At 38.9% G+C, this 27,646-nt stretch overlaps 1 protein-coding gene across 2 annotated transcripts in view; it reads left to right on the forward strand.

Annotated features, from left to right (window-relative positions):
* Positions 1-27,646, forward strand: part of PLD1 (phospholipase D1) — a 192,328-nt gene that overhangs the window by 116,935 nt on the left and 47,747 nt on the right. Inside the window, exons 15-21 of one of the 2 annotated variants that reach the window (XM_069472930.1) lie at positions 577-790; positions 1,383-1,496; positions 9,112-9,240; positions 9,947-10,065; positions 11,772-11,885; positions 22,847-22,957; positions 25,960-26,048. In XM_069472930.1, the coding sequence (XP_069329031.1) occupies positions 577-790; positions 1,383-1,496; positions 9,112-9,240; positions 9,947-10,065; positions 11,772-11,885; positions 22,847-22,957; positions 25,960-26,048 (890 nt within the window). The remainder of the gene's footprint in view (positions 1-576; positions 791-1,382; positions 1,497-9,111; positions 9,241-9,946; positions 10,066-11,771; positions 11,886-22,846; positions 22,958-25,959; positions 26,049-27,646) is intronic. The other variant, XM_069472929.1, reaches the window with a different exon arrangement.

Here is a 27,646-nt window from a genome sequence, read left to right on the forward strand (position 1 = left end):
TAGAGAGAATTCTATTTAAGCAACAAGTGAATAACTTTTCAAAGTACCTTTTAAATCAAGAGCTTGCCAAAATATCTATATGTGTATATCAGTCTGCTTGCTGCCAAAATATGAATACACTTATTAAAAATTTTAATGGTCCATCTTATTTACTGCTGGATATATTGGTGACTTTTCTGGGAAAATAGCAATTTATTAATAGTAGGTAATAGGGAAAATGATCAAGAAAAGACACATTGTTCACTTGATGTTTATCAGAGGAAGACGTTCAGGAGCTCAATAGTGACCATAGGTCATGTAATTGTATTTGAGATAAAAAGGTTAATTGGGATAAAATTTTAATAATTTGGCCTACTGAAGGACCACAGTGCAACTCCTGGTATTCCTTTGGTAGTGCTTTAATAGCTCACAAGAATTCACCACTTTCCCGTAGCTGACCTCGGACATTATTGCATGTCTGTTATAGAGTCTCCATCATTTGTAAACTTTATACCTCAGCTCTACTTGAATTTCAGAACCACATTGCAGCATATCTTATGCAGTGTCCTTTTTTAAAAAAAAAAATGATTTTCTCAGGCTGCAACAACACAATCTATGGAATCCTTACACCGCAAAGATAAAAATGAACCTGGTAAAAGTCTGCCCATCCTGAACAGTGTTGATGATATGGATTCCAGACTGAAAGGAGTGGGAAAGCCAAGGAGGTTCTCCAAGTTTAGCCTCTACAGGCAGCTCTACAAGCACCACCTGCACGACGCAGATAGCATCAGCAGCATCGAAAGCACCTCCAGTAAGTCATGGCCTCTGCCAGAATTTACCTCAACTACACTCTGTTCCTCCATAGCCAGACACTACATATCTGATTTTAAAATCTCTTTTTCTATAACGGAGTAGAATGAGCAATGTTGAAAGGTCGTTGTATCATCCTATTCAATATCATGCCATTTATGGCTTTGTTTGCCTCATTTTAGAACAGATTTATTGTTTTATTCACACAAAATAGTCATAACAAGCACAATTCATGCTTCTGTTGGTAGCAGAATGACTAAGGGTTTCTAAAATATGCCAAGCTATAAAGGCAAAAGAAAGGTATTAGATGTACTTTATAAACTTTTCTTAGAAGAAATTTCATTTCTCTTCCCATCCAGAAATACATCAAGCTTATATCATCAAACATAAGATTTTCTACACCTTATAAATTTACCAGTCTTTTAAAATCTGTCTTAAAGCCCTGCAACTTTCTGTTGCACAGAATCTCATGACTGATTTTATAGCTCTGCCTGGTTGTAAAAATGATCAAGCTTGCTTTTCAGTTTAGAAAACTTGATATATATATGTATATATTTCTTGGTAAAAAAAAAAGAACTTCTCAATTTCTCCAGGTTATTTTAATCACTATAGAAGTCATCAGAATTTAATCCATGGTTTAAAACCGCACTTCAAACTCTTTCGCCCTTCCAGTGAGTCTGAGCAGGGGCTCACTAGACCCAGCGTTGGTAAGTGCTGTGTGAAGTGGCAGAACCTCCTTAGGCTTGAGCTTTTGTTGCATTGTGTGCTGCATGGGCATAGTGAGTGTGTTTCTGGACTGGCTTTGTGTTTGCACAGTTTTCATGCCACGTACATTATTGAGAGCCTGCTCTGTGCAAAGTATTGGGTAGTACACAAGATCCCTACTTCCTAAGAACCCACACTCCAGCAGTGAAGATAAAACATGCCTAGTAACTGAACAGTGCATGGCACACGCAATTAGGTAGTGTCCTGCAAGTTCTGCGGAAGGTGGCAGGACTTCCTCTGAGACGATCCAGAAAGACTTTTTGACGAAGGACATTAGGTCTGGAAGTAATTTGATTGGGGTAGGTGAGGATAGGAAAACATTGCTGGTGAAGGAGATGAGTCGAGCAAAGGTGCTAGATTGGGAAGGCACCAACTGCTTTTACATATTAGAAAATACATCATCCAGCTAAGACACAGTTTTTGATGTAAGACTAGGAAGATATATTATACAATAGTCACATTGGGGAGTTGGACCTTTATTTGGTTAAAAATCTGGAAGGCCTTTGAATGGTGGTGTCATGCATGCTCTGTGAATTTTCAGAAATTATAATCTGATAGCCTTTTGTAAGAAAAACCAGGCACTTGAGGAGTGAATTAATTAGAGCCCAAATTGTGGTGGTGGGAATTAAGAAGGATTTGGTAACTGATCAGATACAGGAATATGTAATCATCATAATAAACAACTATAGTAAAATTATAAGCTAACGTTTACCAGGTGCAGACTCTGCCTATTGTTGCCCGAGCACTTGCAGTGCCTGATAGTAATATTATCTCCTTTTTACACATGAGGAAACTCAGGGTTAGAGGTAATAAGTGAATTGCCCAATGACGTTCCCACTCTTCAGTCTCCCAGTGCTCATGATTCAGCTTTGTGATTTAGGAGAAATACAGATTACTGTAGCGTGACCTTTTGGCTAGAAGCCAAGGCCAAGTTTCTCATGTACTGTTTAGGAGATGAGGGAGTTAGAGCCCAACTGATGTGCATGGATGTGGGTCATTTGTGGCCAACAGGTGCTAATAAACCTGATAAATAAAGCTGGACCTTAAGGAGTGGTTCCCAGAATTCTTTAGTCTAGGAATCCTGTGTTTTCAAAAGTTCATTAATTAATACATATAATAAACTAAATCTCTAATGTAATTATTACATAAATCTGTATTTTATAAATCATAACAACATTTATATACATTTTAAACTAGAAAACATGTATGAGGAAACATTTTATTTATTGAGAACATAGTACTTGCTGCATATGTGGATTCAGGGACAACTCCTGGTGATTCCTATGCTCAATGGAGCTTCACTGTCCTGGGAACCAGGAAACCTCTGGGAAGTCCAGGCAGCCAGGTGAAGGTGCACGCAGTTGCAGACATTAAAGGTAAAGGGTTATAAACAGGTCCAGATGGTGCCTTGTCATTCCAGTGTGTGGCTTTGCTGCTTTAGAATTGAAATTAAGAATGAAATGGAGGAATGAGGTTGCCAACCCATGAAGTTAAAGGGCCTGAATTATGGCTGAGTGTTAGTGTTGCTGACAATAGGACTGGACGCAAGCGGAAAAGATGTGAGTCAGGTGCTGAATACACGAAGTAACTCAGGCCAACATCAGGCTCAGAAGGGTGATACACAGTGATCAGAGGACACGGACGTGTATGGTTGATGGAAAGTATCCTTGACATCTATTCACAATCCCCTCACTAATAAACTGTATACAAGTCTAGTGCAGCATTGTTAGAGAGAGAGACAGAGAACAGCCTAAATGTCAATGAGTAGGGGAATGGTGAGGAACACAATGAATGGTTAATCCCTCTGATAGAATTGGGCAACCATTAAAATCTGTAATTAGGGATACAAAAATAAATGTAGAAGATTCATTTATTTAAGTATTTATTGAGCTCCTGTAACATGCCAATCACTGTTCTAGGTGCCAGAGATGTAGCAAACAAAATGGATGAAATGCAGGTAACTAGTTGTGGGGTAGGGATGGGAACTGTATACACAAACAGACGGTCAAACGCAATATACTCTGTGGTGATAAATATCATGGAGAACAACAGATCAGGATCAGGGAGGAAGGCAGAGGGGAGGAGTTACTATTTTATAAAGGATGGTCAGAAGATGCTTCTCTAATGGGGTGAGTTTTCAACAGAGATTAAAGGAAGAGAGAATAAGAAACTGTCTGGCTGGGGGAGGGCGTTGCAGACAGAAGGACTAGCAAGTGTAAAGGGCCATGAGGCAGGAGGGCTGTGTGTTCCAGAAATGCGGCTGTAGCGGGGTGGGCTGGGGGAGAGTGACGGAGCAAACTCAGGGAGGTGGGCCTGGGGGATTATGTGAGGGCTTGCGGACGTTGTAAGAATGTGGGCTCTGAGTGAGATAGGAAGTCATCAGATGGACTTGAGCAAAGGGCAGACCGGGTCTGACTTACATTTCAACAGGATCATTCTTCAGAGCAGACCAGGGTGGCAAATAGTGACCCTGCAGGTACTGAACACATTTTGAGGGTCACACTGACCACATTTGCCAATGCCCCAGATATGGGATGTGAAAGAAGGAGAAGACTCCAAGCCTTTGGCCCCACTGGAAAGGTGGAATTTCCATGAGCTAAAATGGGAAGGCTGCAGGAAGAACAAGGACAGATCAGGAGTCTGAGGGTGATTACCACTGTCAAAATATGCACCTGAGAGAGGCTGGCAAAGGATGCTAAACGATGCTGTGTTAGGAAGGTGGAACTTGAGGTGATTTATTTTTTTTCCATTTTGTTGGTACTGTTTTCATATTGCTCTTACAATCAAACATAAATACAAATTTAATTTTTTAATATAAAAGTTAATTTACTTGAAAAGCCAAATGATGGCAGGGACCTTCTAGAGCAGTGCTTTCCAGAGTCTACTCCTTGGCCCCTGGAGTTACTAGAAGGCTCTGCAGACATCAAAGCAGGTGGACTGCAGGATTCTCCCACTGCTGCCGGTACCTGCTTCAACCAGAACAATCCCGTTTGTATCTGCTTTGTATACTGTAGTTCCTTGGGAATTTGTTTTGGAAAAAAGTGTAAGGTTCTACTGAAAATAATGAAAGCAGTTTAAAGAGCAAGGCTCTACATTTAAATCATGTCATGACTTAAACACATGTTGCCTTATAAAACTTGAAGCCCAAATCAAGCATGGAGTAGCTCTTCATTAGAAATCTAAGACTGAGTATTACCTTGAGCTAATGACTTCCTTTCCTGTGAATGTGAACAGGGTTAGCCTCTCTGCAGTGTCTGCTTCACTTGACTGCGAAAGACCATGTGGAACTGGGCTCCTAATAAACCTTCCCGGAGTTACACAGAAATCAGTGCAGAGTGTGCATGCTACATCACTGTAGGTTTCTAAGTAGAAAAACTGCACTGAACATGTGGTTAGTAACCATAGTAGATTTTTGTGATATATATTTTAATTCAAAATCATTCAGCGATCATCAAAGATTTTTTTTTTCTTTTCAGAATTACGTAGGAAGAGGGAGAATTTCGGATTGACATTGCTTTTGGTACTATCTATTTTAAAAGGATTGAATTTTACTCCTCTTATATTCAGCAACTGTATGCTGATCTTTTCCTTTTAAGCAATTTAAATACATAAGTGAGGGGAAAATTATTTTTGCAATTTAATTGAGGCAGGTTTTTCAAATTTGAATATCTGATCATAAGGGATAACCAATAGTAAGTTAAGCCATTGCTAAACTCTGTTCTCAGGGATGCAGTGTATGGGACTCATTTTGTGTTGTCAGAAATCTTATTTTCTAACAAGTGAACATTAGTTTTAAATATTTTACAAACCTAGTACCTTAGTAATTCATCAAGGGAAGACACTGCTGCTGCCAAGAGTCATCGGTGGAGCCTCCCCACAGCTGTAATACAGGTCCATAAAACCTTACCCACAATTCCAATATCCAGAAAGTTTTGAAAACAAAAAAATTTTTTTTTTAATATAACTCATTGAGGACCTGTATTAGAACTGGCCTTGAACATAAGTAGAAATTCAGCAGGTAGAGACTGAGAAGGGAGAAAAACAGATATTTCGGGTGGATGTTATATATTAAGGCACAGATAGAGGAAATGGCAAAAGTATTTATTTCAGCACCTCAGACCTGAGTGTGGAATGTGGTGAGTACATAGAGGTCCATGATCTCTTATACAAAGTCGTTGGAATCAGATGCACTTCAGAAACCAGAAGGTTCTGGATTTTAGAAAGGTAGTACACGACCCAAACCCCATATTATGTTATGCTCCCAGCAGGGTCCAGGAAACACCTGGAATGTATGCAAACCATTTATATTTGTGCAACACCAAGTGAGATCAATAAAGATAATCAATAATCTCTTGTCAGTTCAGGTCAAGTTTTGCTAACACATGAGCTATGAAAAAAGGTTTGGATTTTCAGAGCTTTTGGAGTTTTGGAATTGTGTTTGTTAAGGGTTAGCTAATTGTGTAGATCAAGGTGGTAGGGTATACCCATACCAACTTATGGAGGGCCTTGAAAGTCAGGCTGGGACATTGCAGCTCATCCACTAAATGTTGGAGAATCCCCTGGGAGTTGGGGTTTGAGGGTGAGATTTTACAAAGGTTGCACTAGAGACCCAGGGAGTCTGACCGGCTTGTGCCATTGGGCCCAAGAATGAAGGCAATGGGAGGAACTTTCTCTAAAAGAAGAATAAGCAGAACTTCAATATGATTTGGGTGGTGGTGCTGGGGAGGTGGGTGGAGAAGTCAGTGCAGAAGGGAGGGGCCGAAGGTGATGCAGAGGTTTGAGCTTGGGTGACTGTGAGTGGAAAGCAGAAATCTCAAGGAGGGACTTGATTTTGTGGGGATGATAATAATTTTCGCATTAGATATAATTTTAAAATCCTGGTGGGACAACTAGGTAAACAATGTCAAGTGAGGCACTGGATGTGACTGCAGATCTGGGGCCCCAAACAAGCCAGGCCTAGAGGTGTACATTTAGGGATTGTGTTAGGGAGTGAAATAGTCTATTAACAGGCCACCTTTCTGATTGTATAAAGCCAGGAGAAAAAGGAAATCTTGTTAGTGAGCAGGGGCTAGGAAGAAAGAACAAGAAGAGTAGGCTGGAGAAATGGTTAGAAGAATGGAACCTTGGAAGCCAAGAGAAGAGAAAAGGAGGAGGACATGGCAAGGTCAGAAGACACCAGGCAAGGAGTGGGAAGGCACCCTTGTCATAAACTTTAGCAGCCAGAATCTGGGCCCCTGAAAGAGGAGGATGCAGAAAATCGGCATAACAAACCTGTGTGAAAAGACAAGGCAGATGCAATTATGAAATCATCTGGGAGCCAGATACAGCCTAACGAGAGACTCTCGGGTCCGAATTACAGAGGCTAAAAGTCTTCTGGACCTGCTCACAGGTGCTTATGCAATGCTGAGCACTCATCGCAGGGGCTAGTATTTGGCTCTGTTGCCTTAAGAGTTAATTTGTCCTGAAGAAGACCCTGATTTATTTGGAAGAGTTGTTAGGACATGGCTAAAAACAAGAAAAAATTTGAATGATGAGCTGGTTGAATTTAATTAGTACCAAGATAATTTTCTGACACCAAGAATTTGCTTTGTTCTCTTTTCCTTGTCATAACCAGTCGTTAGGTGAAAGTTAATTTTTAAACAAGTGTAGGTGTGTTTATGTAAAGCCTTAGCTTAGAGTTTCTCAATTGATGAAAACAAATTTTATATATATATTTTTTCTTAATTTGGAATTTGACCCATTATTTATCTCATTTTTTTGTTCTTTTTCTCACTTTCTTTTTTTTTTTTTTTTTCTTTTAACAAACTTCCATGCTTACTATAGAGAGCCTACAGGTGAACAAACAGACCTACCTGTACTTTGGTCTTTCAGTCTTACACAGCAGGAAAATAATCACTGGGAGAAGTCAACAGATGTCTGTTTTTAACATTATTTGATTTTGCTAATCTTTGGCACATTAAGCCATTTTTCTTTTAGAGAAAATTTCAATAACCTTTGAAATGTTAGTTATTCAGTTTGAGGTAGATCACGTGTGATCATTGCATAAAAACATTTGTTCTGCAAATGTTTATCGATTGACTTGATGCCAGGAGCTACACCAGGCAGTGGGGGGATACAGTCCCCACTCCTGGGGATGTTATAGACTAATGGGGGTGGGGGGCATCCTTACAAAATTGTATCCCAGAGTCAGAGGCATTGGGGTGTGCAGTTGCTAATGGGACGACAGCAGTGCTAGTGACTGCCTGTCCCCACAGGGATCTGGGAGGTCTCTCTAGGGCAGGTGGTAGCTAATGTGGCTCTTGGAGGATAATTAGGAGATTAGGCCAAGAGGGAGGAAGAGCATTCCAGGCAGAAGGAGTAACATGCCAACTGCATGGAGGCATGACAGAGCAGGCCTGTCATAATACAGTGAAAATGTACAATGCATGGGGCCTAGGGTTAGGTTTGTTTGGAGAAACAAAGCCCAGAAAGATGGATTGGTGCCAGTTTGGGAAGTGCCTTCTATGGATACTAAGCCCCTAGGACTTGAACCTCCTATAGGCAGTAGGTGATCCTAGAAGGCTTTTAAGTAATGAGATTGCATTTTACAAAGACAGTTCTGGGACAGTGTTGTGGGGAGGGGGGAGTCAATGCAGTCCTCTCACTGGCTACTGCAAGCAGTACCATTCATTCATTCAACAAATGTTTTGCATCCAATGTCTACTTGTTAAGCACCTGTTTTGTGCCAAGTGCTGCCTTTGTGATTTGTAGTTCTGCTGTTTTCCCACTTCATTGTCTTTATGGTCAGCATAGTCCCTAAACTTAAAAATTGTTTTAGTCGAAGTGTTTACCCTTAAGTAAAATGGTCTTGGCAAGTTCTTTGTGAAATGCTACAGTAGATTGCTGCTTTTGCACCTATATCATAAGCTTCTGCCTGCTGTTATAATTTTTATGAATGCCATTTACAATGAGGGGAATATAGAATGTTTGAGCCCAAAGGACCTTAGCTGTTATCTAGGCCAAATTCTTCCTTTTACACATAAGCAGTTAATTCCAGAGCTGGAACCTGGAACCTGTCTGTAAATTTGAGGTTCTTGCTTTATGAGATGTAAAAGACAAGAATTATGATAGCATTGGGTATGCATCATACTGGCTTAGGAAAGAGAAGTGGTATGACATCTTTCTTGCCTCTGCGTCTCAGGTTTCTCCACCCTCACCTGGCTTTACTGCTCTCTCATAGTCCTGTCTCATGAGTCCTTTATTCACAGTTAATCCTGTGATTGGTTCTCCCAGTGATCTGGTGGGTGGTGAGAATAAGCTGCTCAACTGCCTGAGAAGGTTAAATTTCATTATCTAATGAGAAACCTTGTTATGGCCCCAACCACCCACTAAAAATAAACTTGTGAGAGTTGTAAAACCTTTTTAGCCCTAACCTCTATTAGAACGGATGGATGCTGCCCTAGTTATGAGTCATAAGAAGTTAAGAAGTTTTTAGATGTTTAATAAACGAGAGGTGAGCCCTGCTCTCTGGGGCCCACCTGAACCACAGTCTCTGAGGGGGTCTTGCTGCATTCACAGACACGGGCTCCATCCGCAGCTTACAGACAGGTGTGGGAGAGCTACACGGGGAAACCAGATTCTGGCATGGAAAGGACTACTGCAATTTTGTCTTCAAAGACTGGGTTCAACTTGATAAGCCTTTTGCTGGTGAGTATGATGGTGGTGGGGTACTGGTTGTATTTTGTCTTTTTCTTTTGACCATCTCAACAAGTATGCATGTATATGATCTAAATGCCTTTTGTTTTACTTTGTTTTTATTTTTGAAAATTTTGTAAAACTTTGGAGACATAATTTAGTTATTAGTCATAAACTTAAGGACTTGTCCTTGTAGTTACAATAAGAAAAGAACACAAAATAGAGCTGACCTGTCTGAAACCTCCAGGTTTCTTATAGGCATATTTTGGGGGTTATAATTTATAATTCTCCGAGACATGGTAGCCTTCCTTTGATCGTCTTATTTTCTGCTAATCCTCTCCATTCTCCAGCATTAAAAGGGCATATTTCCAGATTATTATTGTGCTTAATATGTCTAAGAGAAGATGGAGATTGCACTGCCTGCCACTGTTTCAACAGGATAAGCAATCTATATATATAATATCAAGTACACAGCCTTAGATAATTTGTACCAACTCACACCTTGCTTTGTCTAGTGATTATCTAACACTAAGTGACATGGAAATATATTTGAGGCGGGTGCCTGGGAGACTATATAAATGTTGTTCTACCCAAGCTAAGAAATATACGCCTACTAGGCATTAACACATTTCCTGTTAGGTATCATAGTTGGAGCCAGAGGGCTTCTGTCCCCAGCACAGACGTTAATGGCTGACCCGTGCCTGGCACATCTGGGCAGATTTCATTGACAGGTACTCTACCCCCCGGATGCCTTGGCATGATATTGCCTCTGCGGTCCACGGGAAGGCGGCGCGTGACGTGGCACGCCACTTCATCCAGCGCTGGAACTTCACAAAGGTACTTGGATGTTGTTGTCATGATTCAGTCCGCATGAAGAGAGTGAGGTCTAGCCAGAGACGTCAGAGGGGTAGAAGAAGGGGCTGCTGTGCCCACAGCTATGCCACCATCTACTGTTGTGGGCATCGCTGTCAGGGCGGCTGGGCCTCTAAACAAAAACGGACACATTCCTGAACTTTCACATCACAGACAATTCAGAGTACAGAGGGGTAGATATCAGGGCCTATCTTTTTAATCCTTTTAACATCTTGGATTCTTAGTGTTGATTATGCATTTAGTGGCCTGGGCTCAGGAGTCAAGTGGAGGGCTATTATAGGGAGCCTGGTTTAGAGGAGAGGGCTCAAGCCTTAAAGTCCCTCCTAATCCAGAAATTGCTCTAGGTTCTTATTGGTCCAGGATTTGAGAGTTGGTTCTGAGCAAAGCAAACAGTAAAGGAAGGTGAAGCCATTTTTCTTTTCTCCAGATTGTGTCCTCATTACTAGTCAGAACTTAACCTAACTTAACTAACATTCCTAGTTGAGTAAATATCATCCGGGTATTGTTAAGGATCCACTTTATTTATTTGAAATGACTATGAGCCATTTTCCCCCTGATAATTTAGAAAATGGTTTAGTGTGATCAACAATTTAGAGTTTCACTTTATTTTTCATTCTCATAAACAGTATAAGGATTTAGTAGAAGCTCTAATGGAAATATTTTGAACAAAAATTTAGGGGAGATGGGTGAATAAAAGGAATGCTACTTTTAACCTACTGTACTAGCAAAGATAAAAAAACTTCTACATTTACAGCTGGGCTTGGGGATTTTTGTGATCTTTTACCCTGCTCCCGGGAAGATAAATTGGTACAACACCAGTAAGTTTTTTTTAAAGTATGCAACCTTTGATCCAGAAAAACATTTCCAGCTATTCAAGCTAAAGAAGTAATCCAATAGGGTAACTTACTTTTATATTGTTTCTAATAATTCAAGTGAAATTAGAAATAACTGAAGTGTTCATTAATAGAAATTTATTAAATAAATGATTCTTTTATACCATTTTACTATGTAGTTATTAAAAACAATGATGTAGTGCTATATTGATGTGGCAAGATATCTACAATATAGCAAAAATTAGTTTATAAAACAATAATCCCATATTTGCAATTATATGCCTCTATAGCTATAGATTATCTTTAATCCTTCTTTACTAATGTAGAATTATATACACTTGCTACAAAGGTAAAAGAAGGAAATATGGGAAATAGAAAACAAATATAAATGATCTATAGCCCTTCACTTAGAAACGTCTACTGTTAACAGTTTTCTTATTCTTTTTCAAATGAACAAAATTTCTTTTTCTTTTTTTGAGACAGAGTCTCATTCTGTCACCCCGGCTAGAATGCAGTGGCATCATCATAGCTCACTGCAACCTCAAACTTCTGACCTTGAGCGATCCTCCTGCCTCGGCCTCCGAGAGTGCTAGGATTACAGGCATGAGCCACCGTGCCCGGCCCCGAATTTCTCTTATAATCACAAAATAGGGAAGAATGGATCTCTTTTCTCATTTGAATTTTTTTTTTTTTAAGACTAGCCAAGTGCAGTAGTGAGGAGCAGGGAAAGTACAAGGACAAGGAGTTCAATCTGTAACTGTGAACAATCAAGTGAGATAACTCACTACTTTCGGACCAGCCTCGTTTGAATTTTTTATCTCTTTTTCTTTATTTTAGATTATGAAATCAAAATATCGGTCCCTTTCTTATCCTTTTCTGCTTCCAAAGTCTCAAACAACAGCCCATGACTTGAGATATCAGGTGCCTGGATCTGTCCACGCCAATGTACAGGTAAGTCTGGCTTTTCTTTTTGACAAAGTGCCACTAGGTAAAATTACTCTTATTGGACTAAGTGCCTATTACATTGGCTTCAGGTTTTTCAGTGACAACTTTTCCAAAACAAATCTGGATGGACCTTTTAGAATTCAGTATTATATTTCCCGTGTTAATTGAATTTAAATCACTCTCTTTAAAAAACGCTTTTGTAAATATAATAAATTCACATCCTCAGAAAATGCCATAGTCAAGGAAAGGCTATTCCTCTAATTCCTGTTGAAGTGACCCTGGCAACGTGATACACAGTAAACTTGAGCCTGATACTGCTTAAGCACCAGGAATGCAGCTGAACCTTAGCAGCTAGGAAGCTAGTTATAGTTCAGTCTAATTTTAGTTCCTAATTAACCAAATGCCTTTTAGAGGCTCTTTTAATGGAATAAGGAATTTACTTAATAGAGTCACAAAATTTTACCGCATCCAATTTAACCATCTCAAACTACAAAAAAATAACAGTCAAACCCAGTGGGGCTCTGAGGCTTATCCAGGTAGTTATCAATAGTGTTAGAGCTTGAAATTCTAGTCTAGCCTAGTGTTACCCAATCTGCTCCCTTTACCAACTACAGTTCAAGTATCTTGAGGACGGGTGAACTTTGGCATTGCCTTTTGTTCAGAGTCATCACTCCCAGCATCGAAAGCATTGTGTAAATGAAGATCCAGGAGTCTGCTACTGTTGCATGTCACCAATATGAGCTTATGTCATGCAGACCGGACCTTACTGAATGTAATTATGTAAATGAAGTGCATACATCAGTTACTTTGCACCATGTGCAAGTAGAGGTGTGCATCTATAAGAAATACAGACATTCCAGACCATAGATCAAATAATAGAACATTAAAAAAAGAGTGATAAACCAAGAGAAGTACCCGTAGCGAATATTTAGTCATCCCAGACTAAGAAGAAAACTAATTTAAACTTGGAGGCACAGATAGCTGTGATTTATGTGTAAGTTGATAAATATTTTATGAACCTGTTTAATTTTATTCCACATGGAGGAGGAAAAATTACCCGTGCTAGAAGATAAAATAAGAACCTTGGTATTAGAAAAATATTAACAAGAGAATTTAAGATTTGAATTTGCATTAAAATTGATGTGGTAGTCAAGTTATCAACATTAGCTGATGTTAATTAAGTATCTGTTGAAAACATATTGCAGGGAATTGTGTATTTTTATGATCGATGAAAGATGTTTCAGCCTAGTGCTGCATATGCATATATTTTCCACGCCACTGCTGGTAAAGCCAGGACTTACATATTCTCATCCTGCTTCCCTGGTAAGGCAGATAGATGCTCTATAAAATGCTTCTTTTTGTTCATCTTCTCCATGTCACTGGATGTCATGTCAGAGATGGGACTAGATCAGATGATCCCTTCTGATAAACTCCTATGTTTATCTTTGGTATGTTCAGGTGGCCTCGACTCAGAAATCTACAAAGCCAATTTATTTAAAAGGACATTTACCAAGACTCACGCATTCATTCATTCAGCCAACATGTTTATTAAGTGCCATCTGTTTGCACAGTGAAGCCATCAAAGCACATTTGGGTGCTGAGGGGGCAGACGGAAAAGAAGTTCTCTGCCTCTGGAAACTTAGTTAGCTGGGGAGAGAAAGCTGTGATGTTGAATAGTTCAGTTACTAGGGCAAGGCGTAGTCTTTGACTCAATGCCAGTTTGAAGGTATGGGCCCCCACACTGTGAGAGTTTGGCAAACCGGAGGGACAGATCTGGGTGTACACTCTCAGGAAGAATCTCACCTGCTCAGAAGACAGGAGGATCCACTGCAGCAAACCATGTGCTCTGGGAGAGGGGGTCCATGACGTTAGATGGCAGAAGGCCAGATGGGGGTGCCCGGAGTGCTAGCCAGGTGAATTTGGGCCCAGGCCTGGTCTTTTTTATGAAAACTAACCTAGGACAGAGTTTTCCAAACTGGATTTTGCCTGTGAAATACTGATAACTATTCCACAAAAAAGATTTCTATGGACAGATAAGTTTTTGCAATGGACTTCTTAGTGTTTTTGTTATGCTAATGAGTACTACAAAACCACTAGGAGGGGATGTGGTGTGAGCACTTCCCAGGCTTATTTGACAGAGGCTCTCTCATTTTATTTCTTCTCTTCTGCTTCCATCTCTCTGAACAAACATTTTGGGACCAAAAGCGTACACACATGAAGAACTTCTTAGACTAGAGACAGAATGAAGGCAAGGGGACGAGTGAAGAGGCCGTGACAGCAATGCCGGCTTATAGCTAAGGCCGACACTAGAAGTGAAAGGGAGGGACAAATAGGAGGGATTTTTGAGGAAAGAGACAAAGCAGCATAGTGACTAGAAACTGACTGGAAATTTGGGCAGAGGAAGGAGTGTAAAGATAATTAGTTCAGTGTCACTGATGGAGTCTCCAGAGAAGCACAGCACCTGTAGCATGACTGCCGGGTCAGGGCCCTGACTGACCCCACAGAGGAACTCAGGTAGCTCCTGTAGTACATCCAGTTCTGGGTATATACAATTTGCAGCATGATAATGTGTATCATAAAGAACCTGAAAGTGTCTCTAGGCAGAGCTTCTGGAAATATAGGAAAATTGTCCAGCTAAATATAATAAAATACATTCTAAAACTCTCGTGTCAGCAAAGCACAATGTGGTGTGTGTGGTCTGAAGATTCTACACAACATGTGGCCTCAGCAAGTCATTTCCCCTCCCTGAGCTTCGTTCTCTCATCTGAAAGGTTTGTGTTGGTGTGAATCAGATCTGAGGGCCCTTCAGTATGTAAAGGGAAGTTTCGCACTCAGTATTTTAATAAATGAGGTGCTATTAACGTTGTAAGTATTAATTACCTCTTAGTTAGTCCTACTGATATAATTGTAATCCCTCAAAAAATAAAACTCAAATGTCCACCACAGATATACCTCTTAATTTTTTAAGTAGTTATTATGATGTTTATTACTAAATGGAAATAGAAGCCATTGCTCAGAATTTGTGCCTTGATAATCAAGCTTATTTCTGTGGATCTTTGAGAGCAAGGAAAAACCTCTAAGTAAATTAAAACATAATAGCTACATGTAGTCATACAGCAATGATAAGACAAAAATTAGAAGGCAGGGTAAGAGTTAAGAAAATAGGACATCACGGATGAACACTTAAATTCCAAGGGTATAAGATTATAATTTCTTTTATCCCTCTGGTACTCAAAACCTAATGTTTCTATAGTTAACTTTTTATTATCTTAGTTCATAAAGTAAAATCTACCTCTAGACTGACTGAGGTTAAGGCCTACCAGGTAGGGAATGCGCTGCACACTTTCAGGAGCCGACGTTTGTGGCCCACATTAGGCCATAGCTTAGCTTTAGGACTCTCCCGTGTCTAGACCCCTTCAAACCTTTACCTAATTTTGTATTTGTAAATTTATATTTCTTTTTGTTAAAAAGGCCTCCCTAAATTTTAAAAATGTTACTCCCAGCAAACCCTGGAGCCCTGCTCATTTTCAGTAGACGTTTTTCAGAAATGCTGAAATAACTCTAGTTGTGAAAATGGTGGACACAGCCAGGAAATACATCTTTTTGAAGACAGGAAAGTCTGAGATGGCTAGAAGCTTTTTTTACAAAAAAATTACCCTGCTGCATTTCTTCTTTTCTATAAAGTTTTGACCATTGTTTTAATTTCTTCTTATTATTTACTAGCTCTAAATGTTATTTATGTTGTTCCAGACTGTATGTCAGGAATGTATGGTGCTTAGAGGGTGAGAGGGTAGAGGGTAGAGGGTAGAGGCTTAGAGGGTAATCTAGTCCAATCTCTGATTTTCCAAAAAATCCAAAAGTGCTCAGGGAAATAGAGACCTGACTATGTGGTAGGCTACTTAATTTTTAAAGGGTTTATTGTCACATTTTCAAACATTTCACTCTTAGCTATCATGTGGCAATAACTAAATGATTGTTATACACTCAGTTGAGAAATGTAATAAAATTCTTCCTTCGGTTTATTGTTCTTTAACATTGATTTTAACATAGTTTTTTTAAAGCCATGCTAAGAGATATGTTTATTTTTTTATTTACCTTTTATTAATACATAATATTTGTACACATTTATGGGGTACATGTGATATTGGTTACATGCATAGATCCAGTCAGGGTATTTGGGGTACCCATGACCTCGAGTATTTCTCATTTCTGTGTGTTGGGAACATTCAGTTCTCTTTTCTAGCTATTTTGAAATATATAATACATTGTAGTCAACTATAGTCACCCTACTCTGCTATCAAACATTAAAACTTATTCCTTCTATTTAACTGGATGTTTGCACCCATTAACCAACCTCTCTGTATAGCCTGCCCCCACCCACACACCCTTCCCAGCCTCTGGTATCTATCATGCTGCTCTCTACTTCCATGAGATCAACTTTTTTTATCTTCCACATATGAGTGAGAACAAGATTTTAACATAGTTTTTAACATAGTTTATTATGCATAACATAAATTAGAGACCTTGGCTTATATAATTGTAAAGGAGCAATACAATACAGCAATTAAGAGGTAAATTCTAGAGCCAGACTGTGTTATAAAACCCCAGCTCTGCTACATACTAGCTATGTAACCTTTCGAAAATTACTTCACTTCTCAATATGTGTTTCATTCATCTATAAAACAAGGATAATAATAGTATCTGCCTCATAGGATTGTGGTGATGGTTAAATAAACTAATACATGCAAAGCATTTAGAAGAATACACTAGTTTGCGTTCTGCCAAAAACAGACTTCAAGTTTTCCCTAGTGTTTCAAAAGTTTGCAACAAAGAAGTTGACATTTCTCTGGGTAGGTCACCAGGCTAGTTCTAGATAAAAATTTTTATACCACGTATTTATGGAAATGGAGAGAAAAGGCATTTGACATAATAAAGTACATAATAGACAAAATTCAAGTTATTCTTTCATCTGCAGAGTGTTTTAATATGAATTCATGGGGCGCACACTGCTGGTAATTCCACAGCCAGCCAGGGAGAGGGGAGCCAGGCAGAATGGGTGCCTGCTCTCACCAGCACGAATTGCTGCTTCTGAAAAAGTCATCCAGACCTGCGAGCTGACTTCAGCAGCTTCTACTGTACTTTTAAAATAATCTTGGCTGTTTCCCCTCAATGCTGGGCATTCTCAGAAGCCTGCCAAGAGCACTCAGAGAAGACACGGCAGGAAAAAGCTGGAGTAAGAGAGGAAGTGGGAGAGGTGGTTGTGAAACTGCAGAGTATATAAAGGAACTTGTTTTCTCGCTAATAAGAATAAACTAGGTTTCCAAATCCTCTCATTGCCATTTAAGATGCATTACCAAGTCAGAGGTTATTTGACATGTCTATTAAGGTGAAAGAAAATGCCTGATGCCATGTCAGCATCAACATGGGAGCAATCCTTTTTATTAAATTGGATAGCTTATAGTAGGCACCATTCCTTAGACAATCATGCTGAGAATGCCAACCTATACTGAGGAAAATATCTCCACTGGAATCATGTCTTCAATTGTGTAGATATGAAAGGAAGGAAGGGAGAGAGGGAAGAAGGAAAAAAAAAAAGAAGAGAAAATTTATGGGCAAATGTAAATGGCATCCAAATTATACTACTGGAAAAATTTGTTCTGACACTTGGGCTAAATGTCCAAATGGCACTCCAAAGGATCTATTAGATTTCAAAGGAGAGAAAAATGTTTCGACTGCAGAACAGTGTGAGAGAATAAAGTGAGTAGGTGGGGGAAAAGGAATCCACTTTACTCATTTCCATGGAAGTGACTTACCATGGGAGGTGTTTTCCACGTGGGACCAGGTCTTCATTGCCCTAACAGATGTATGAGTGTCACCACAGGTCCCAGCTGGCGGAAGCTGATATGGCGCTTACTCTGTGCCCAGCACTGCGCTAAGTTGTTTGTGGATTATCTCATTTATATTCACCAGTCTATGAGCTGTGCAGCCCCAGTTTTTTACAGACGAGGAAACCAAGACGTTGAGAGGGTAAAATAACAGTAAGTGGTAGGGATGAGACATGACTCTAAGCAGTAACTATAACTACGGAGGCAGTTTTCAGTTAGACCAGGATGGTTGTAACCACTCAGGGTCTGACAAAGCTGCAAGTCGTGTTTGACTTTTGGTATCATCTTCTGTTGCCACAGCCCCAAATCCCCTCTTGCTTCTTTCTGGCTCCCAGGAGCCCCCAAGTCTACCAGTTTTTCTTTCTCCTTAAGTACTTGTCTTCAAAAATTTTCTTTCTTTCCATCAGCCTCAAGCACTTCTCCCTTTTGTCCAGACAAAAGGATCATCCTGTGTGAATAACTGCACACTGTGGTATGAATGGCTGACGCTAAACTATAGAAAAGTGGTTATTGAAAAAAGAGCTTGGTAGGATGAGGCAGATTCCTGAACTAGGTCAGTTTCATAATGTTCCTTGCCTGCTGTTCTCCTCAATACAGACTGGAAGAATACGGCCCAACGATCTGAGTACTTCCCTTCTCTCCCTTCTCTCCCCGACCCACCTGTGAGTGTCTGTACAGATGCCAGCCTCTGCTTCAGGGGCATATAAAAAAGTGCTTTTGTCCTAAACAGTCTATGTTTCATGATTGACTTGGAATCTTAGAGAAATAACAAGGAATTAATGTATGTGCTGAATCTGTAGGGAATAAAAGCATTATAATAAAAACATTGCGATAAAAGCAAGGAAAGGAATTTAGGACAAATACTAAGAAAGTTCTGGAAGTTCCTCTTCAGTAAGATATTTCTGTTATTTGGCCCATAAATATAACTCAGCCCCTAGTACGGAAGGGGATTAGGACTTGTGGTTAAAGAGAGGCTATATTTTAAGTAAAAAAATAGGACACAGTACAAAGGAAAATGACTGGTCCAAGTTACAATTTTGAGGCTAGACCGTAAAATCAGAAATATGCCAATTTTTTATACTTTAAAATTATGTATTCAAACTCGAGGTTTGAAAAGTATGGGTTAGGGCCGGGCGCGGTGGCTCACGCCTGTAATCCTAGCACTCTGGGAGGCCGAGGCGGGTGGATCGCTCGAGGTCAGGAGTTCGAGACCAGCCTGAGCAAGAGTGAGACCCCGTCTCTACTAAAAATAGAAAGAAATTATATGGACAACTAAAATATATATATACAAAAAAAAATTAGCCGGGCATGGTGGCGCATGCCTGTAGTCCCAGCTACTCGGGAGGCTGAGGCAGTAGGATCGCTTGAGCCCAGGAGTTTGAGGTTGCTGTGAGCTAGACTGACGCCACGGCACTCACTCTAGCCTGGGCAACAGAGTGAGACTCTGTCTCAAAAAAAAAAAAAAAGAAAAGAAAAGTATGGGTTAGATTTGAATCTCAGCACATTTGGGACAGTAAGATAAGCCACATTTTTGTATGCGAGGAAGGAGTTTGAGGCTCATCTCAGTCACATTGTTTTAAAACAGAAATGCAAGACTAGTTGGTCAGGTCAGTGAAGAAAAAGAAGAGAGTAAATCTTAATATTTAAAACAAACAAAAAGTCAATCAAAGTGTGTTTGACTTGTTTGACTATTGATAAAACTTTCTAGACCATCAAGCATTCAAAGCAGTTCAGTTGATTTTTACATAACCTCAGGGTTGCATGGTGTAAGAGTGCAGGCAGAGCAAGAAGGAAATTCATATTTTCAGTTTATCCTGTGGTGACAGGGAATTTTAACTAATTAGAATCATAGTGAATAATAATCCCAAGTGGGTTTTTTTTCTGTGTTGCTTAAAAGATATGTTTCAAGTTTAGCCAAAAATAATGACTTTTTAAAATTAAATGAGTTTCATTGTGAGTAAAGGATATGGGTTCAGACTCAGACAGTGAGACGGATGATGCTGATGCCCCCCAGGAGGTGGCCCCCCTGTCACAGACGGCCTTACAGGCATCGGGGAGGCCCCTCCCCTTTTACTTATGCTGTTCCACAGGCTGATACATAAAATGGTCTTCTTTTGGCTGACAGTTTTGCTTATTTTAAACATTTAAATGCTTCCAGAAAGGGAAATGTTTATTATTGTCCTTCACAGGGAAAATGTCAAATCCATGACCTTCACGCTTCTGCTTTCATGCAGCCATTGGTAATCAACCTCAGATTCCTCCCCTAGTCTTCCAGGTTCTGAGAATCCTCCTCAACATGGCTGTCCAGGAAGCCACTCTGAATCCATTGGATGTGACATGCGAGTCAACACCTGCTTAACACTCCTAATTTACGTCTTATGTGAATGAGTTTATTGAATCTCTGAAGCAGAGCACATCTCGAGAGTGAGAAAGGAAAGAAACTGTAAGGGTTTTGGATTTGGGGGAAAGACCCAAATGTTACCAGGGCTGTTTATAAACTTTGCCTATAACTTTACAGAGGTAGGCATACCATGGATGGAATATCTAGTACTAAGTGCCACATACCATTGTTAGCACTTTGTGTTTGTTATGCCATTTCTTCTTCGCAGCAGCTTTGGGGGAGGGGGACAGAGAGAGAAAGAGAGAGAGAGCGAGAGCAAGAGAGAGGAGTTTTCAGTATACAGTGGCGGAAACTGAGCCTCCGTGATGTTGAAATGACTTTTCCAAAGCGAAAGAGCTAGTAAATGCAGAGCTATAACACAGATCTCCAGAGTGTCTATCTTTCCAGTATACTCAGCAATTATATACGTTGTTTCCAGGTTATATAGAATTAGATCAGGATGCGTGGTTTGTGGCATAAAATCTTCTCCAGCTGACTTGCATTTTCAGAGCCCTGCTCCTTAGCAACAAAACTCAACATTGATTTGAATGGACTAAGAATTCAAAATTCTATTTGTTCAGCCTTTGTTATTTCTGCTGATGAATGATAATGCAGTTCCTTAGAGATGATGTAAAATCAAGATATTTTTCCAGTATGGATCATATTTATCTAAATTTTCCTTGTGAGTATTCTGTGATATTTAACTATTCATGTTCATGATTAAATTTTGAAATATCATTGCACATATTCATCTGATAAAATCAAATAAAATGCTTTGAGGGGAGATTCTTTGTAATAAGGTAACTGGATAAAGAAATAACATAATTGAGGATGGCACAATGAATGATTTTTAGTAAGTACTAGGTTAGAATTTCAGTAGCGTTACTGATGCAATTTTAAACTTATTGATTAAAGCAAGAATTTTACCTGACCTTTTTTATATAGCAGACATAGAGCTGATTATGTGTTGGATTACTTTGTATATTCATAATAAGTGTGGGGCCATTGTTTTTGTTTTCAATTTCAGTTGACCTGATTAGGGACAGTTTCAACATTCATTTCAAATTAGGACTAGCAAATCTATTCCTACAGTGATTCTTCTGTGATGTCATGTTATTGTTTAAGGACCTACTATATGCCAACATCATACTGCAGTACTAGTTAGATTACAAAAAAAAAAAAAAAAAATGACACCAAATGGTTGCTTGGTGTTGGGAAAGCCTTCCTTCCACCTCCTCTAGTCCTCACTCCCTTGCTTAGCCATGGTCTGCTCTGACATGACCCGCCACTGTTCAATGAATCCTCTAATGCTCTCATTAATTATAACATATACACTATGCTTAATAGGTGCCAGGCCTCCTGCTACACATTTCACAGTAATTCATTTAATTGTCTCTACAGCCCTATAAAGTAGAACTCTGGTTTATAGAACAAAAATCTGAGGCAACAAAGAGGTTAAGAAACGTGACCATGATCAACATCCAGTAGGTAGTTGAGCTCAGCTTTGAACCAAGGCAGTCCTGCTCTGCATCAGTGTCTTTAACCTGTATTCAGGTGTCTGAGCTGGAAACTTGTGTAATCCAGGTGCAGTAGATGAATGTCTGAATGGAGGGATACAGTACAAGTGCTGAGAAAGGAGAAAATCTGACAAATCCTCCAAAGAATAAACAGAATCAGATGTGAGACTGGATAGAGACTCTGGGAAAAGAGGCATACCAAAGACCCCCCAAAGGTCACTTCCTTTAAAGACTGATAAAACGATGGTACGCCCCGGGCCCATGGGGTATTTGAGATGGGGAATGGGTTAGGGAAAACAGTCATGAGCTCAGCTTTGATCCATTTAATCTGAGGTGATGGGGTCAACTCCAAATTGACTGGTATGACACACAGATCTGATGAAATGGCAAAACACTGTGGCATGGTGAATAGACATGGGATATGGAATGAGAAGAGACAACTTCAAAGTCTGATGCCTGTGTTAGTACCCCGTGACACCACGCAAGTTACTTCACTTCTCTGAGCCTCAGTTTTCTTTCTTACGATTAGTTTCCTACTGTCATCACCATGAGAAAGTTTAGGTTAAAGAGACATGCCAAGAAACAGACAGCTAATTAAAGGCAGAATAAAGATTACATGCCTAAATGAACTATCTTTTAGAATGTATTAGTCAGAACAATGTCTATTGGAGAGAAAAAGAATAATCACATTATTAAGTCAGAGCTAGGATGACAATACCACATGGTCCAAACCAGGATCCTTTTCAGAGTGAAAGTACTATTAATAAATACACCAGAACAACAGGCATTCTGGTGTAATTGTGGGACTGTCACAGTAAAAGAATACAAATGGTCACCCTACTCATAGCCACCAGAAGAGTTACTTTTGAAATATTCTTTGTAGAAATCACACCCAGTGGTTTCCAGTTTTGGATGAAAATAATCCTGGTGGAAGAGGGTATATTCAGGATGTGCTTTCCAGCTGGGCTACTTCCTTGTGGACTGTGTCCAAGGACAAGTTCCTTTCTCACCTCTTCCTCAGCAGCATTCCCCTCACCCCTACTCTCCCTTGGCTCACGCATCACACTAAAGCCACTGTAATCATTCAGTTGTGTCTGGAAGAAAAAGAGTGACTTTATTGCATTAAGATGTCCGGTGTCATCTCCATTGTCTTATGTTTGTTCGTTTTTGATTGCTGCCTTGCAGTTGCTCCGTTCTGCTGCTGATTGGTCTGCTGGTATAAAGTACCATGAAGAGTCCATCCACAACGCTTACATCCATGTGATAGAGAACAGCAAGCACTATATCTATATTGAAGTAAGTCCTGCTGGCGTAAATTCATGTGAGAAACTGCCTTCCCATATATATCACACTGGGACCGCAGGGTCCCTAAACGCAGGACCTGCCATATTAATAAGCTTATGCTGAGATGTGAAGAAGTGCTGATTCATTCATATCACCTGAATTGTGACCTCCCCAGCATACCTGAAATTTGCTCTGCATTGTCATTAACTGGACTATAATGAGAGTTTCCCAAATCCTTGCTATTAAAATGCAACTCATTATAATATTATTAGCCAGAAGTACCTCAGTATGCTGAGGTTTTGATTTGGCTTAGCTTGGAGAGTTTAACACATTAACTGCCATGTGAGTTGTATTTAACTCGCGACAGTTTTGAGCCTGGGGCCTTGTGAAGCATATGTAACTCACATGTCTCTTCACCTTGGGAACCATGCGAACTAATTTTCAAGTTGCATATAATTCATGCACAGAAAACAATAAAAAAATAACAAATTTTTCATTAAATTAGAAAGGATCATTTTATTTTCAAAGTTTTTCTTCTATTTTCGTAATGAAACACCATGGTCCCAGGGAAAACTTTTTTTTTTCTAGTGCAGGAGTTAATATGTTAAGTGTGAGGCATGTGCTATTTCAGGAGAGCACACACAGGAGTAAGTTACTAAAATAGAGACCACTGGATGACTCTGATTTGGGGATGGTAGAGTAGGAAGAATGCAGGGAAAAAAACTAGGAAAGGAGCCAGGCACGGTGGCACACGCATCTATAGTCTTAGCTACTGAAGAGCCCAGCAGTTCAAGGGTGCAGTATTCAAGCTTGGGTGACAAAGCAAGACCCCTTTTCTAGGAAGGAAGGGAGGAAGGGAGGAAGAGGGGAGGGGGAGGGAGGGAGGAAGGAAAAGAAAGAATGTGAAAACATTAAAGGCAGGTACCACTGTCTTCAATCCTGTGTGAAGTACTGTTCATGATAAAGCTTTTTCAGATCCCAGAGTTTGTGTTCAGAGCATATGAGAAAATCTGGGGACACTGAGTTTAATTTGGGAACTTAAATTATGCTTCAAAGCAGATATAAAAATAGTTCAGAGCACTCAGAAAACCCTGAGAAAATAAAAATCACAATAATGGAAAAAATAAATCAGAGCACGTATCCTTTCTATATTCTAGTCTTTGCTTTCCCATTGAATTATAAAAAATATATAGGGGAGATAAATTAGCTGGGAAAATCATTCTAGTACTATTTTCCTTGCCCCGAGTCCTGGCCCCCTCCCCCTCTAAGCAGTGACAATTCGTTAAATTGAAGCTTTGTTTATTTCATGGGCCTGGAGTGAGAAGGTTAATTAAAAATATTAGCAGGCTCAATGCAATGTGGTATCCCAGATGGGATCATGCAGTAGATATAGGACATTAGTGAAAAATTAGTGAACTCTGCATAAAGTCTGGAGTTTAGTAATACTATTAGTATTACATATTTTGACAATTATACCATAGTAATGTAAGATGTTAAGGCTGGCTCCCCCATTACCCAGAATCATTTTGCTTTATCTTTTTTTAGTAGCATTAATATCAGCTTTTCTTTTTAATGTGATCATAATATTAAATGAGGATAGCAATGCCATGTAAGTACACATGGTTGGGGTCATAGACTTGGTTGACACCCCTCTAGCCAATGTAAATGTTCAGCATTCACCCCATTCTTCCAAAAAAGGAGAAGTAAAGGACAGTCCGTGTTTGCAGATGCTGAGGAATGCTAAGCTTCTTTGTAGTATGAATTCAGAAAAATAATCATGGTTTGGTTACCACTGAGATTTTGATTGTTTGATGCCCTAAGGAGAGACACATTCTCAAATGAGTTTCTGCACTGTCTTCTTGTAAGTTTGTCTTCTGGAGGCATTTTACAGATTTATGCACTGACAAGTAAAAACCTGCATAATCATAAAAATGGTAATGCTGCAACGGGAAGTGATACTCATATTTTGAGTTATTGTTTATATATCCATTTACTTTGAGATAATTAGCAAATATTACTTGTGCCAATTGTCCTTATAAATTACAGATGTATTAATATTGTAACAATCTGTATTCCATTTGAACATATAATATTTATAATATCCATACCAATTTCTAATATTCCTTTATGCTGCAACAAAATCTTTTACACCATTATGATAATGTCGTACCTGGTTTTCTATTAATAGTAGCAGTTTTTGAAGAATTAATCATAGAGACATGATTCTCTAAGTACTGCTACTATTCATGTATCTGTAAAACATTCTTTGAAACAGTTACTAGAAAACATTTATTCATAGGTACATGAATAGCAGCAGTACTTAGAAGAAACAATTAATAAAAATATTTCTTTTTCCATTTTATTGGTTTATATATATTATAACCATCCACAAAAGACCACATATTGTACAATTTCATTTATGTGAATATCCCCGTGTATAATACATATATGTGCAACATACAAAAGAGATTTGAAGCTACTTAAAATTGAAATACAGAGATAATAATAAGAGATCCAAACAAACATGACAAGGTTAAAGCACATACTAGGAAATAATGGAGAAAGTATGAAGAAAATTAGACCAGGCTTCTGCCATCTACCCTGTTAAAAAAGAAAACTAGAATGTTTGCCAATATAGAATTTTAAATCATATGTATTTATACAATGTGTGAATCTAAACAAACTTAATTTCCCTCTTGATTAAATTTGGAATGTTCCTAAGCATTCTAAGAATGTCATTCTACAAGGAATTCCCATAGTGAAATAATAGTGTAGGCTCCCAATTGACTAAGATGTTATAAGTGATATGACCTGGAAATGCTCGAGACCCGGAGTGAGACACACCTGCTCTTATTCTGGCATTTATTTTCCTGACATGATTTCAGTGATCTGAACATGTTTGCTGTGTGAAACATTTTTTAAAAATATCAATGTATTTTTTATTTATCACATTTTCCTTATATATGTACTACTGAGAAAAAACTTACATGTTTTGTCCTATTTATTTCTCATAGAACCAGTTTTTCATAAGCTGTTCTGATGACAAAGTCGTGTTCAACAAGGTAGGCGATGCCATCGCCCAGAGGATCCTGAAGGCTCACAGGTAACGTTTTTGGCCCTTGGTTAGGAGTTGTTGGGGCAGATGCTCTTGTGTTTACTACTAAAATGACTTTTGAAAGCCCATTTTTAAAGTGCTGCCACTTCCTAGCAGGGTTGAATTTGGTTCAGCTGGCAGTATGTTATTGATTCCTTTAATTTGAGTCAATTACTGAGAATTTTTGAGTCCCTTTTTGAGGGAATTTAAATTCTTCCAGGGCACAATCATTTTTTCCTGGCCGGTCTCTTTCCCATGCATGAGGTTTATGATTTGATTTATTTAATGGCAGACAGTGAACTGTGTCCACTTGAAAAACAAAGTGAAACAGACATAATATTTTGCTGTGGGTTATATTTAAATTCTTGTTACCATCTGTCTTATTTCTTCAGCTCATGGGATTATTTCTTTAATAACAGTTTTATTGAGATTGAATTCACATACTGTACAACCCACCCACTTAAACTGTGCAATTCAATGATTTTTTATTATATTCACAGAGTTGCATAACCATCACCTAATCAATTTTCAAATATTTCCATCACTCTAGAAAGAAACCCTATTAGCTGTCATTACCCCTCCCCTCCTTCCCTTAGCCCCTGGAAACCACTAATATACTTTCTTTTTCTATAGATTTGCTTGGTGTGGATATTTCATATAAATGAAATCATGTAATATGTGGTCTTTTAGGACTGACTTCTTTCATTTAGCATAATGTTCTCAAGGTTCAGCTATGTTACAGCATGTATCAGTATTTCTTTCCTTTTTATTACCAGATAATATTCCATTATATGGATATACCACATTTTATTTATCCATTCATCAGTGGGTGGACATTTGGGTTGCTTGCACTTTTTTGGCTATAACGAATAATGTGGCTATAAACCTTCTGTACCAGTTTTTCTGCAGGCGTATGTTTTCATTTTTTTAGGGGTAGAATTACCAGTAACTCCATGTTTAACATTTTGAGGAAATGCAAGACTGTCTTCCAAAGTGGATATACCATTTTACATTCCCACAGTGTATATGTGCTCCAATTTCTCTGTATCATTGCCAATTATTATTATTATTGCTCTGTTTGATTATAGTCAACATAGTAGATCTTAAATGGTATCTCATTGTGGTTTTGATTTAAATTTCCCTATTGAGCATCTTTTTGTGTGCTTATTATCTATGGAGAAATGTCTATTCAAATCCCTTGCTCGTTTGTTCATTGGGTTCTTTGACTTTTTATTGTTGAATTGTAAGAGTTCTTTACATACTCTGGATGCAAGTCTCATATCATATATATGATTTGAAAATATTTTTCCTATTCAGTGGGTTGTCTTTTAACTTTCTTGATGATATCATTTGAAACACAAAAGTTTTTTATTTTGATAAAATCCAATTTATTTATTTTTTTAATCACTTGTGCTTTTGGTGTCACATCTAAGAAACTACTGATTAATCCAGGATTATGAAGATTTATGCTTCTCAGAATTTTATAGTTTTAGCTCTCATACTTAGGTCTTTGATAGATTCTGTTGCTTTTTGTGTATTATGTGAGTTAGGGGCCCAACTTCATTCTTTTGCATGTGGATATAGAGTCATCCTCGCACCATTTATTA

Source organism: Eulemur rufifrons, chromosome 7 (assembly GCF_041146395.1).
Source record: "Eulemur rufifrons isolate Redbay chromosome 7, OSU_ERuf_1, whole genome shotgun sequence".
Classification (NCBI taxonomy): domain Eukaryota; kingdom Metazoa; phylum Chordata; class Mammalia; order Primates; family Lemuridae; genus Eulemur; species Eulemur rufifrons.